The sequence below is a fragment of the Zootoca vivipara genome, chromosome 13 (assembly GCF_963506605.1).
Source record: "Zootoca vivipara chromosome 13, rZooViv1.1, whole genome shotgun sequence".
Taxonomy (NCBI): Eukaryota; Metazoa; Chordata; class Lepidosauria; order Squamata; family Lacertidae; genus Zootoca; species Zootoca vivipara.
The window spans coordinates 35,398,936-35,411,752 of NC_083288.1; the positions used below are offsets into that span (position 1 = coordinate 35,398,936).

A 12,817-nucleotide genomic window follows, 5' to 3' on the forward strand; every position below is an offset into this window, starting at 1 on the left:
CAGTGCGCTCCTGCAGCGGAGTAATGTACAGTATTTGGAAAATGCATATACTAATGTAAGGTGTGTGTGTGTGTCTGTTTACATACAATTTATTGTATATATTTACAATAATACTTAAAATATATTTTAATATTTACAATATATTTAAAATTTACAGAATTGTAGTTGAAAAAATATTTACCAAAAAATGCTTTTCTAAGGCACGCTTTCTATGTATTCTTGTACACATTACTTCAGTTTTTCCAAACAAATTACACAGAATTACACATTTGTGCAAACAAATTACATAGAAAACAATGGAGAAAAAACAAAACAAAAAGAAGTAGATATATAGAAGTATAACCACACACACACACACACACACACACACACGTGTGTGTGTGTGTGTGTGTGTGTGTGTGTGTGTGTGTGTGTATGTATGACATACAAATTGCATTATATTAGGGAAAATATAAGTACTAGAGAAAATATGCTTTGCAAAAATATAGATATTAGGATAAATTATTGTTATTATTAATCAAAATTGTATACCCACTTCATCTGAAGATCATAGGGCGGTTCACAACATGAGAAAACAAAATACATAATAAAAACAAGAACTGGAAACTAATTGGCAGCCAGTGCAGTTGGGCTAGGATTGGTACTACAGTACTGTATATGCTTAAACTATATTGCCACGGTGAGCAACCTGGTGGCCGAATTGTGCACCAGCTGAAGTTTCCAAACCGTCTTCAGAGGCAGCCCTACAGATAACACCCTGCAGTAATCTAACCTGGAGGTTACGAGAGCATAGGTGACAGAGGTTAGGTTATCCCTGTCCAGATAGGGACACAGCTAGGCCACCAGCTGAAGCCGATGGAAGGCAGCCTGTGCTACTGAGGCCACCTGAGTCTCGAGCAACAGCAAAGGATCCAGAAGTACCCCCAGGCTGCATATCTGCTCCTTCAGAGGGAGTGCGACTCCAAGAGCAGGCAGCCTGCCGTCCAACCATTAACATACTGATGAGTTTTCATGAGGGTTTTTAAAATGCCCCCTCCCTGCAAAATGATGCAGAAATGTCAGGAGCTGAACTTAAGACCGGACAAATCAGAAACTAAAACTGGTAGATTAGGTGGCGCTGTAGTTAAACCACTGAGCCTAGGGCTTGCTGATCAGAAGGTCGGTGGTTCGAATCCCTGTGACGGGGTGAGCTCCCGTTGCTTGGTCCCAGCTCCTGCCAACCTAGCAGTTCAAAAGCACGTCAAAATGCAAGTAGATCAATAGGAACTGCTACAGCGGAAAGGTAAACGGCGTTTCCATGTGCTGCTCTGGTTTGCCAGAAGCGGCTTTGTCATGCTGGCCACATGACCTGGAAGCTATATGCCGTCTCCCTCGGCCAATAATGCGAGATGAGCAGGCAACCCCAGAGTCGGTCACGACTGGACCTAATGGTCAGGGGTCCCTTTACCTTTACCTTTAGTTGGAAGCGAAGCAATACCATAGTTTTGGATGGGGAGCTCTTTAGATCCGACATCCACTTTCATGGGACTAAGCCTCACCAACCTCAGCGAGGCTTTCTTTTGAGTAGACTTGTAGAGGATTGCATTTATAGATGGTGTATGGAGAAAAAGTTTCTAATGTTGTTGTTTCCCCCCCCCCCCATGTGGCAACTTTAGCTGGAACAGATCCAGAAACACCCATGGTTCTTGTGAGTACCTCCAGATCCTTCTTTTTGATTCCCACCAAGTCCCAATATTTTCTGGCTTCACTGGGTGGAGATATGTGTGTATGAGGTGGGGGGCACATGGAGAAACTGAACCCAGGAGATGGGCAGAGTATAAATAGTTTCTCAGTCAAGTACATCCCTGGCCACTGTGACCCTTCCTCTAGATCAGGGATTTCCAAACTTGGGTCTGCAGCTGTTTTCAGACTACAACTCCCACCATCCCTAGCTAGTCAGGGATGATGGGGATTTTAATCCAGAAACAACTGGAGACCCAAGTTTGGGGAACCCTGCCCTAGATCCATCTCATTGATGTCTGAGCTTCCAGCTTATCTAAATGTGTCCAAACATAGCTTTGTATCCATGAGCGCCAGAAAAGTGAAAGTCATATTCATGATAGTGGGTTTGTTTTATTTATTTTTGGCTATAAGCTGTTACAACAATACTAAAATGCTGGTGCAAAATAGAATCCTGAAACAGTATTTCCGTAGGCACGTAATATATACTGTAGGTTCTTTTCTGGACCCTAGATCATGACAAAAGCCGTGCTTTGTTATACATACAGTATTAATTGTTATACATACAATTAATTGTGAAAAAAAATTGCATGGGGGGAAGAAAAGCGACAACCCTAAACCCAACCTCAAAACATACACACTCCGCTGTGAAAATATATATTTTTTTAACATAATTTTTATTAATTTTACAAATTACAAAAAGTGGTACATACATAAACACATTTTCCACCCTCTTCCCACCCCCCTCCATGGGTCCTCCCCTGCCACCGGAGTATCCCATGCAGGTGAACAGTCAGAGATGGTCCATTTTATAATTGGGTTTCTGTCCTCCTCCCCCTCCCCTGCCCCAGAGCCCCCCCCCTGCCACCAGAGAGCTCCAGGAGGTCAGGTCAGGGCGCAGGAAGGCATCCATCCAACCATCCATTCTCATACCAAAAAGAAAAATTCTACACCAAGAAAAGAAAAAAAAAACAAGAAAAGAACAGAAAAAAGAAAAAAGGAAAAAAACAAAACAAAAACAATCTTTTTCCACTCAACATTAATGAACCATATTTTGTGGGCTTCCCCAACCTCCCCCCTTCCCCGGTTTTCATCCCTTTTTTATCCTCTTCAACAGTTTCTTAATCTATAAAATAATTACCTTTATACCTCATACAATTTTACAACTTAACTATTATCATTTTTGCCAAATATCTTAATCACTAAAAATCGAACTCCAATTTTTCTTCCCGTGCCTAATTTTTTTCCCTCTATAAACCTCCTTAATTTCAACTTTTTCCAAAATCAATTCTCATTTAAACTATAACTATTCCCAATCTAACCTTTCTTCCCCAGTTTCCGGCTACAACCCTCCAATCCAGCAAGTTCCGTGGTCAGCAGTCCAGTTTTAATCCTGATTATCCATCCTATTAATCACAACCCCACTCTCCCTTCATCCCACCCCCTTTTTCCAGTGTTTTGCCGTCCAGGCCTCCATACATCCCCCCTGAGTTTCTTCCCTTCTTTGGTTGTTTTTTTCTTCTTCCCTGTGGGCATTCTGAAGTCCCAGTAAATCCAGTCGTACCCTCCTCAAAAGAGGGGCACTCCACATGTCTTTTTGTAGAATAAAGTCATCTTTTCCTTCGTGGTGAGCTTCATTTTGTATTATATTGTCACAGTCGTCATCATCATCTTTACGTTCCAAATCACAGTCACCATCATTGTCAAAATCCTCCAGATCACTGTCACTATCATTCTCACACTCGTCCTCCTCAATTTCAGTAGCTTCATCCTCTAAGAGATCATATTCCGCAATCACCATCTGGAATTGTTGCCTTAACTCTTGCTGTTGTGTCTCATCTCGACATAGTCCTATTCTTACTTCCCACATGATTGTCAAAACAGTCCGCTGGAACTCAGGCGAATACCTTTTTGTTGACATAGTTCAATCCTGTCAAGGTCAAAACTTGTCACATGGGGTGGAAAATGGTCGCAGTTTGTTTTCTCGACCCCATTTTAACGAACTGGCTGCATTCTTCAATTCTTAATACATAAAAATCCAAACTCATATTTCAAAGACATTTAGACCAGAGATTCTAAAAAGTCCCAAAAATAAAATAAAATTTCGCTTATAAATCCTAATCAGCTCACTGGGTTGTCTGGGCTGCTGGCTCCCGGGGGAAGGGAAGGTCTTTCTGAGTCTTTCCCTCTTTCTGCAGGGCGTTTATATCCACAGTCCTTCTCCCCTTTTACCCTGCATCTAGGGGAGATCCTTTTCAATGTCTTTAAGGGAACCTTTTAAATTAAAATCTTCTGTTTGCGGCTTCGGGTTTTTGTTTACTGTTTCTTAAATTGCCGGTGGGGGGGGGTGGCTTCCGTTTTTTTCCCCTCTCTCCCAAATCCAAATTAATTTATAATCCAATCTTTTGAGGTTACTTACAGTCTTATTTCCAAATCGTTTTTTCAAAAGAATCCAGCGCTCTCCGCCTTCAGCTTGGAGCTTCTCTCCGCTAGGTTAACGCTGTTGTTCAAAATGGCCACCGCGACTTCTACCCTCCTCGCTCCGGGGCTCTTATTAGAGCTTGCCAGAGAGTTGGGGAGTCCGGATTGGGGCTCCGCTGAACAAAATTCGCCCCCGGGACGCTCTTCCCGGGGTTCTAAGGGGCGCGGCGTCGCTCTCGCTGCCCTCCCCACTCCTAGCAGAGACGGGTCGCCTCGGAGACGAGACGAAACCCCGCCGATCGGCGCTGGCGCTGAACCGGAAGCCCCTCCGCTGTGAAAATATAAAGCCGGGTTGGCTTTATCCAAAAGACATTTGCCAACCTGAGGTTGATAGTTGCCTTTGGCCAAACCTTACTTTCCTCTTACATGGTCTGTGCTTATTTACTCCCAGGGGAGGTAAGAATGAACCAGAGCCAGAGCAGCCGATTCCTAGGAAGGTGGCCATCCGACGGATTCAGTCAGTCAGCGAGCTGGATCCCGACGTGCTGGAGAGCATGCACTCCCTTGGCTGTTTCCGCGACAAGAATAAGTTGAAGCAGGAGCTGCAGACCGAGGGGTGAGAGATTGGGGCATGTGGCTAGAATGGGGAAGGAAAGCCTGTCTAATGTTTTGCACACTGCGCTGTGGGCATGCCCTGAACTAGTGGAGGAATGCTTTGGGGGAGGTTTTATATTTATTTTACTGTATCTCACCTTTCCTTCCTCCTTGGAACCCAAGGTGAGATATGTGCGTTTCCCAGGAAGTCAGCCATCCAGGCACTGACCAAAAGCCAGGCCTGCTTTGCCTCAGCAAGGTGGTGGTCTCATGTGCTTCAGAGCTTATGACTGGTGTGTAAAATGGTTTATAGGCAGCTTAGGTTCCCCGCTAGGAATTGGGAGCTATAGGAGGAAGCGGGCTTCCAGGCAGCTGCTGTTTGGGGGTGAGATTCCATCATTTGCAGGCAAATTCAGGTTTGCATAATTATAGTTGATTGGGACGTTCTGAGCAACAAACCCACTTTCCACTGAGATCGGACTTTCTGCAAGAAGGAAAGTAACAGGAAAAGGCATTAGACAATGTGGAGTAACACTTGCTTTTCTAACGCATAGTTTACTGGTGCTTTACAACTTTTTTTATCAAACATAAACAATAAAGGTGGATCACCACTTGCTTTGATGCAACATTATCTAACCTCCCTGCAAACAAATCAGAATGAATAGGTTTTCTGGAAGTTCCTGAAGCTAGGATTGTTCTCACAGAGAAGTCTCAGCACTCCTGCAAAACTACAGTCCCCATAGTTATTTGAGAAAAGTTGCAACAGCTTTTGCACACTGGGTCAAACTACCCATAGGTTTGTGGCATGGGTGTGTTCTACAAGAGGTGAAGGAGGTCTGAGGTTTGGTTCTTAGCAAAAGATGAAAAACAGAAGAATCAGGAAGCAGCGGGGGGGGGGGGGGGAGTGTTAAGCATAAATATTTGGCTTTGTAGGGAGGAAGTTGCTGCCTGCATCCTGACCCTGTTCCCTCAATTTGTTCCCCTCTCCACTTCAGGGAGAACCAGGAGAAAATGATCTACTATCTGCTCCTTGACCGCAAAGAGAGATACCCCAGCTGCGAGGATGAGGATCTGCCTCCGCGCAACGATGTTGGTGAGATGTCAGGGAGCCCTTTCCCGACACACGTCAGGGTGTGGGAGTGGGAGGCTTGTTCCCAGGAATCCCAGGGAGATGCCAACGGACACAGACATTTTCGGAACACCCTGGAGCCCCCTTCTTAACAACGGCCCTTGAGAAAATGCTGCTGGGTTGATAAGCAACCTCCAAGGACTCCCTCCCTCTTTCCATGTCTCATTTGGGGATTTTGTCTGTCTTGGGGAACCTGGAAAGATCTGAAAGGCAATGAACAGGTGTTTTCACCTATGCAACTGGGTGTGAGGAACCTTTGGCCCTCCGGATGGTGCTGACCTACAACTCCCACCCCCCTACCCATTGGCCCTGCTTGCTCGGGCTGATGGGAGCTGTAGTCCAGCAACATCTGGTTGGCCAAAGGTTCCCAACACCTGCTCTAAACTACTCTAGGGTATAGTCCTTGAAGACATTCTCCCCCAAGTATCCCACTGTTGCCACCACATCTAAGCGAGAGCTGGATTTTTGTGCATCCCGTCATTGAATGCATTGCAGACTTCTGTTGGTGCCCTGAGAAATGCATTTCTCATCAGCATTACCTCCTCGCCCAATAAATTACTGTCCCTGGCCCAGTGAAAGCAGTGTGTGTTTGAGAAAGCAGAGGTTGGATGGCCACCTGCCATGGGTGCTTTAGTTGAGATTCCTGCATTGCAGGGGGTTGGACTGGATGACCCTCGGGGTCCCTTCCAACTCTACAGTTGTATGATTCTTAGAGAGGGGGGAGAGGGAGAGAGGTGGCATCAGAGTACAGTATTTGGAAATGTGGCTCTCTTCCTCTGAGTACTGAAGTACTGCCCCCCCATTTATTGTAGACCCTCCTCGGAAGCGAGTCGACTCACCCATGCTGAACCGACACGGGAAGCGCCGACCTGAGCGGAAGTCCATGGAAGTTCTGAGTGTCACCGATGGCGGTTCTCCCGTTCCGGCCCGACGGGCCATAGAGATGGCACAACATAGCCAGCGGTGAGGATGTGTTTAGCAGCAACGCTTCCGCAGCCTGGCATTAGGAGGCGCCATTGCCTTTTTTTGGTGTGCGCTTCCTCTGCTCCTGGAACTGGGAAGTGCAAATATTTTAACGTTTGGTTGCCATCCAGTGGCTGCACGAGGAATTCCATGTATGTTTACTGGACTAACAAAACTTTGCTGTCTCTTGCTGGTAGTTGCATGTAGAGCAGTTATTTAGCCGCCTCTGGCTCTTTGTGTTAACATTTCAATTTTAATACTTAGTTTCTGCCAAGGAGGCAAACACAGTTTGTTTAACACTTTCATGTCCCGATCTTCAGTTGTTAGAATTGGCCTTGTGCGTTGCTGATCTTTGCTGCCCCTGCTGGTTGTGTTGAAAACTGCACAGAAAGGCAGTGCATTGCTCCCCTTACTGCTGTTTCTGTAAAAACATTTTTGTGTATCTCCTCCTGCTTTTTTCCTGTATGTCTCATCTGACCCCCAAGACGGTACTAACCTTCAATATGGCTTTCTCCCCAACCAATAGGTCTCGATCTGTAAGTGGTGCCTCCACTGGCTTATCCTCCAGTCCCCTCAGTAGCCCCAGGGTGAGTACCTGAAATATTAGAGAAATTACAGAGTTGGGGAAGGGAAACAAACATTAGGGGCAGAAGATCGGGTGGTGGGCAAAGTTGTTGTGGGGCATAGGGAGGGGAGGGTTTTTTTTGGGGGGGGACTGGGATTTGGAAACAGATCTGCAGATCCAGCAGCCTCATTCACATCTCATCTTACACTCAGTTCAAGCTGGTGAGGGGAGGGAAGAGGTGCTCAGTCAGTCACTGGTTCTCCTAACAGTGGGGCTTGCATACACGGCAGGCAGAAAATTAGCCAAGTGCATATCACTCCCCCATGCACCCCTCTCCCCCCTTATTGCACCCCTATGCCAGGAGAAAGCTGGACCTGTTGAATTGCCACCTGGTACCTAGCTTTCAAACATGCCTGGCCTCTGTCAGTGAAATATAGTAATGACCTTAAAGAGAAAAGGAGAGAAGCATACCCGTCAACTCCCGGACTGAAAAATCCGGGATCAGCAGCGGCGCGGCACCGGAAGTCGCTTCTACGCATGTCCAGACATGCGTAGAAGCGACTTCCGGTGCCCAGACATGGGCAGAGCGGCACTGGAAGTAGAAGCGACTTCCGGTGCTGCTCTGCCCGATTTTTGAAAATCCGGGGGAATTACGGGATATTTCGCCATTCGGGACAACAGCGGGAAACGGCTTTTAAAACGGGGGTTTCCCGCGAAAAACGGGAGATTTGGCAGGTATGGAGAGAAGACATGTGTAGACTTTGATGAGGGATGCCAGAGAGGTCTGAGGCTGTGTACACACCACACATTTAAAGCACCCACACCCTGCAGAATCTTGGAAACTGCAGTCCATTAAGGGTGCTGGGAATCATAGCTCTGCAAGGAGTAAGTTACAGTTCCCAGGATTGGGGGGGGGGAGCTATCTGCTTTAAAAGTATGGTGTATATGCAGGTAGGGTTCAGTGAAAGGGACAGGGCTCAAGGTTCTGTGGGAACAAGAGTTTGAGGCGGGGTGCCTTGAAAAAGTGGCCAGGTCCACAGCTAGATCTGGAAAGTTGGAGGCAAGTTTGAAGTGATCAAAGGGAAGGCAAAGAGCCAAACTAGGCATGCCATTAAGCACATGATCAGCCTGTGTGTGTGTGCTTGGTTTCTAAATAGCAGCTGGTGGGGGAGGGGGGGGAATCGAGATTGGGATCATGGTATGGGAAAGAAGGGATTTAACTCTTTGCTCCCCCCACAGCCCTGATCTAAATCTCCCCGCTCCCCTGCATGCGGCTATTATTTGCCTTTGCTGCTAATTGCGGTTTTTCTCCTGGGGTAACAAACAGCAGCCCCAGAAGAGCAGGGCAGGGAGCTCTGGATTAGGAAGATGGTGGGGACATGGGGTCAAATTCCCTCCCTGTCCCAGATCACAGTGCTGATCCAGACCACAGAACTCCACCCCTCACCCATGCACTATGTGCCTGGAATTTAGTAAACGAAGGCATGCATAAGTGTGTGCTTCATGCCATGTTTGGTTTGGCTAAAAGTAGCAACAAGCTGTAGGCTAGGTAGCATTTGGCAGTGCAGCATGTTGGCTGTTGTGGAAGTAGGCAAAGCCCTTTATTGTTTGGAGGCAGGTTCTTTGTTGCTACTAGCTGCACAGAAGGCAGAAATTGAGCTGGTGCAGCTTTGATCAGCACGACACCATGCCAGAGAAGACCTCAGCTCTTGAACTGCAGCCTGCCACAAAGTTAGTAAAGGTGCACAGAAGCAAATGGGGGAAGAAACCCTTAGAAGAGGAAGCTTGTCTTTGCAGTAGCCTGGCTGTTTAGGGTTTGGCTGGCTCTAGGGTGAAGGGCAGGTTCCCTGTGAGAGAAAGGGGCAGGGCTGGGCAGCCTTCCTCTGGTGCCTTCCAGCTGATGCAGACATTCCATTGATCTCTTGGGCCTCCTGTTTCAACTGCTGGGCTGTTTTAAAGGGATTCCTCTCTGTCAAAACAATCATGCACATTTATATTTTTTTAATGTTTTAATGGGATTGTTCTATGCTGTATTTTACTTGTGTGTTTTAAAAATTATGCTGCGTTCTAACTGTTGTGCAAATGGGGTTATACATGTTTTGTAAGCTGCCTAGGAGCCACCTGAGTCTTAAGCAGCATATAAATAAATAAATGAAGATGATGATTGATGATGATGCAGGCCAGCTCTGGCTCTCTCATCAGTCCCAGCCAGCTTGGCCAGTGGTCAGGGATGATGGAAGCTGGAGTTCAACAACACCTGGAGGGCACCAGGTTGTGGAAGGCCACTTTGGGGCTTGGAGCAGCTGCTCTGTAGGAAAGGGTGGCTGGTTGCGGGAGGAGGAAGCGGAGGGCTGGTCTCCCCGGGAGGCAGACAGGCAGAGAGGACATAACATCGACAAAGCCCCATGGAGAAGTAGATCCAAGTGATGGAGGGGAGGTGGAGTAGTGGATGTCAGGTTTGCTGCAGCACTGGCTGGCTGGAGGGAGAGTCATAGTCTTTGGGCGCCACAGGTGTCCACCCCCCACCCCAAAGAATGCAGGATAGGCTTGCCGTGGAGCAGGCAGATCCTTGCAAAAGCAGGCCATTTGTCACGCCACCGAGTTCTGTCTGGGCCACAGAGCAAGACTCTCTTGGGAGCAGGCTTGTGGGGCTGTCACCTGCCATTACTCACCCCCCATCTCACGGCTCTCCCCTCCTCACCTTTCTTCCTCCCCCCCACTTCTCCCCACACCCAGAGCCCCATCTTCAGCTTCTCCCTCCCATCGCCTCCCCCGGCCCCTGCGAAGACTCAGACGCTTCCGGCCAAGGGCAGCCCGGCAGGGGAGCGGGCCCTGCAGAGCCGGCGCTCCGCCCCTTTCCCCTTGCCCCCCAACTCTCCGCCCCCTCACCCGCCCTCCTCTCCCCGCTGCTTTTTCCCTTCTACTAAACCCCCACCCAAATCTGTGCTGCAGGTCACCCCCCACCCCTCCCCTCGGGGAAGCCCCCTCCCCACTCCGCTCGGCACCCCTGTGCACACGCCCAAAGAGAGCCCCAGCGGCACCCCCGGAGGGACGCCGCCCAGCAGCCCAGGCGTGGCGGGCGTGGCCTGGAAGACCCGCCTGAACTCCATCAAGAACAGCTTCCTGGGCTCCCCACGCTTTCACCGCCGGAAACTACAAGGTGAGTGGGCGGTTCCACCCCCTGCTGGGAAGGGTGTGTGCACAGGCGCAGGCGGGTGTAGCGGTTGTGTGTGCCAAAGGCAAATCAAGGCATCCATGGTATAAAAGCAGGGTTGAAAGAGGGATTGTGAGTGATCCATCCTTAATACTTGGCAACTTTGCCCCCTGTAAGGCGGTGTGTGAGATGTTCTGAGTGAGCATCTAAAGCACTTTCCTGCGCATGTGCAAGAGCAGTGAATTCTGGCAGGCGGAGGAACATTCAGAGGGATACAGCTGCGTCAGGACCGATGTGTGCCTGTGACTGGGGACGATTGAGAACCAAAGGGAAAGAGCACAGAGAGCGTTCAAAAAGGCGCGCACGTATGAATGAAACAGGAGTTTGCATAATGCCGTTGCGCAACAAATTGTTTACATGAAGCCGAACCTCTGCAGTCCAGCAAACCAGATCTTTATCTCTCCACCCAGTAGGCCAACTTTGACAGGCAGGCAGGACCACAGGTGTCATAACGAAGTCGGGGATCTATGATTCCAGGGGAAGCTAGCTTGTGTGGCAGAACCAGGCAGGATGGAGCCCCCAACCATCAGCTGATGTCATCTGCCTATTGGGATGATGTCACCTGATTGATAGCCATCCCTGCTTTTGTCCTCAACATCTAGCAGCAAGTGCAGCTTTGCTCTGAAGCACTGGAGTGGGTGGGAAGGAGGTCACGCTCTCTCCTGTTTTACATTTCATGTTTCTCCTCCTCGCCCTGCAGTTCCAACACCAGAAGAAATGTCCAGTCTTACTCCAGAATCATCCCCTGAGTGAGTATCAGAAGGCAGTGGCAATAAGGAAGGAGACGAAAATTCCTTTCCTTTCCCTTCCCTCCTCGTTCTTTAGCTTTGTTCCATACTGAATGCAGGGTTGTACTTCGGAGTTGGCAAGCTTGGCCTCTGCCAAGGGCCCAGATCCAGGGTGTGTGTGCAAAAATAGTGCTTCTGTACTCTGGCTTAGAGTGGCTAGGAGCGTGCATGCTCCCTGGGCCACTCCTCCACTGCTCTGGGCCATGGCTGCCAAGTTATCCCTTTTTTAAAGGGATTTTCCCTTATGCTGAATAGGCTTCCTCGCGAGAAAAGGGAAAACTTGGCAGCTATGCTCTGGGCAGCCAGGCAAGGCATGCAGGTTCCCCTGGCAAAGGCACAAGGGACAGGGGCATCGTTACATCTCCTTGCCAGGGCACAAGGGAGCTTCTGACTGGATGGCAGTAAATGTGTGGTTGTTGGCATGGGGGGGATCCAAATCTCCCCACCCTCCACCTGCACCAAGTAGACTCATCCGAGCCAGACACAGGTCAGCATGGAGAATGCAGGTCTCCGTTGTCAGTGAAGTTAAGTCTTGGTTCAAGGAAACAGCATAGAACACAGCCACACTTCCCAGTAAGTCTTATCCCTTTGGAGCAGTTGCCAGAACTGAAGCTCCCTGCCTTCCACCCTTTCTAAGGCTCCTCCTCTCCCGGATGTTTCCCAAGCAGTCTCAAACTGCGTCTGTACTGTACACGTCTGGCCTCTGTTCTGCTCTCCTCATTATTCTGCATGTTTTTTTGTAGCAGGAGAGGGAGACTCCCTGGGTTCTTCATCAGCCTCTTGCCCCCTCCCCTCCTCTACTTTGGCCTCAGAGTCTGAACTGCTCTCTGTCACAGGCTCTTCCTGCTCACTACACCCTGCTGCCCCATCAGCATCCGGCACCTACTCCCAATCCTGTTCCTCTGGCCTCTCCTCAGTGCCCCACTGCCAATCCCCGGGCTGTGAGCTTTCCTCTTCTGGAGTTTCCCTTGGGGTTCCCCAGCTGGTGCCTCCCACCTCTCCTCTTCGTCCAGCCAGTCCCTGACATGTGCTTCCATGGTAGTGCAATTGCCACAGGCTCAGGCTTCACTGGCAACAAGCGGGCACCTCTCCCACCTCTCCTTCTTTGCCATGCTGATTTGCAGGCTGTCACAGCCTTCCTGTACTGCTTTTGCCCCTTTCAGACTAGCCAAGAAATCCTGGTTTGGGAATTTTATCAACCTAGACAAAGAGGAACAAATTTTCGTGGTCATCAAAGACAAACCCCTGAGCTCCATCAAGGCGGATATCGTACATGCCTTCCTCTCGGTGAGTGCTGAGGGCCCAGGAGGGGAAGAATGTGTGTGTTTGGGGATATTATGAAGAACAGGATATGGATGCCAGTAAGAAAGGCCTACTGGGTGCTGACGACCGCAGTGGAATTAGCAGGACCCTGGGAAGGGATG

General features: G+C 48.9%; 1 protein-coding gene across 1 annotated transcript in view; it reads left to right on the forward strand.

The window, feature by feature from the left end:
* Positions 1–12,817, forward strand: part of BRSK1 (BR serine/threonine kinase 1) — a 50,706-nt gene that overhangs the window by 33,302 nt on the left and 4,587 nt on the right. Inside the window, exons 9-16 of the mRNA XM_035135295.2 lie at positions 1,656–1,687; positions 4,592–4,756; positions 5,730–5,827; positions 6,676–6,826; positions 7,353–7,413; positions 10,344–10,551; positions 11,306–11,354; positions 12,557–12,680. Of these exons, the coding sequence (XP_034991186.2) occupies positions 1,656–1,687; positions 4,592–4,756; positions 5,730–5,827; positions 6,676–6,826; positions 7,353–7,413; positions 10,344–10,551; positions 11,306–11,354; positions 12,557–12,680 (888 nt within the window). The remainder of the gene's footprint in view (positions 1–1,655; positions 1,688–4,591; positions 4,757–5,729; positions 5,828–6,675; positions 6,827–7,352; positions 7,414–10,343; positions 10,552–11,305; positions 11,355–12,556; positions 12,681–12,817) is intronic.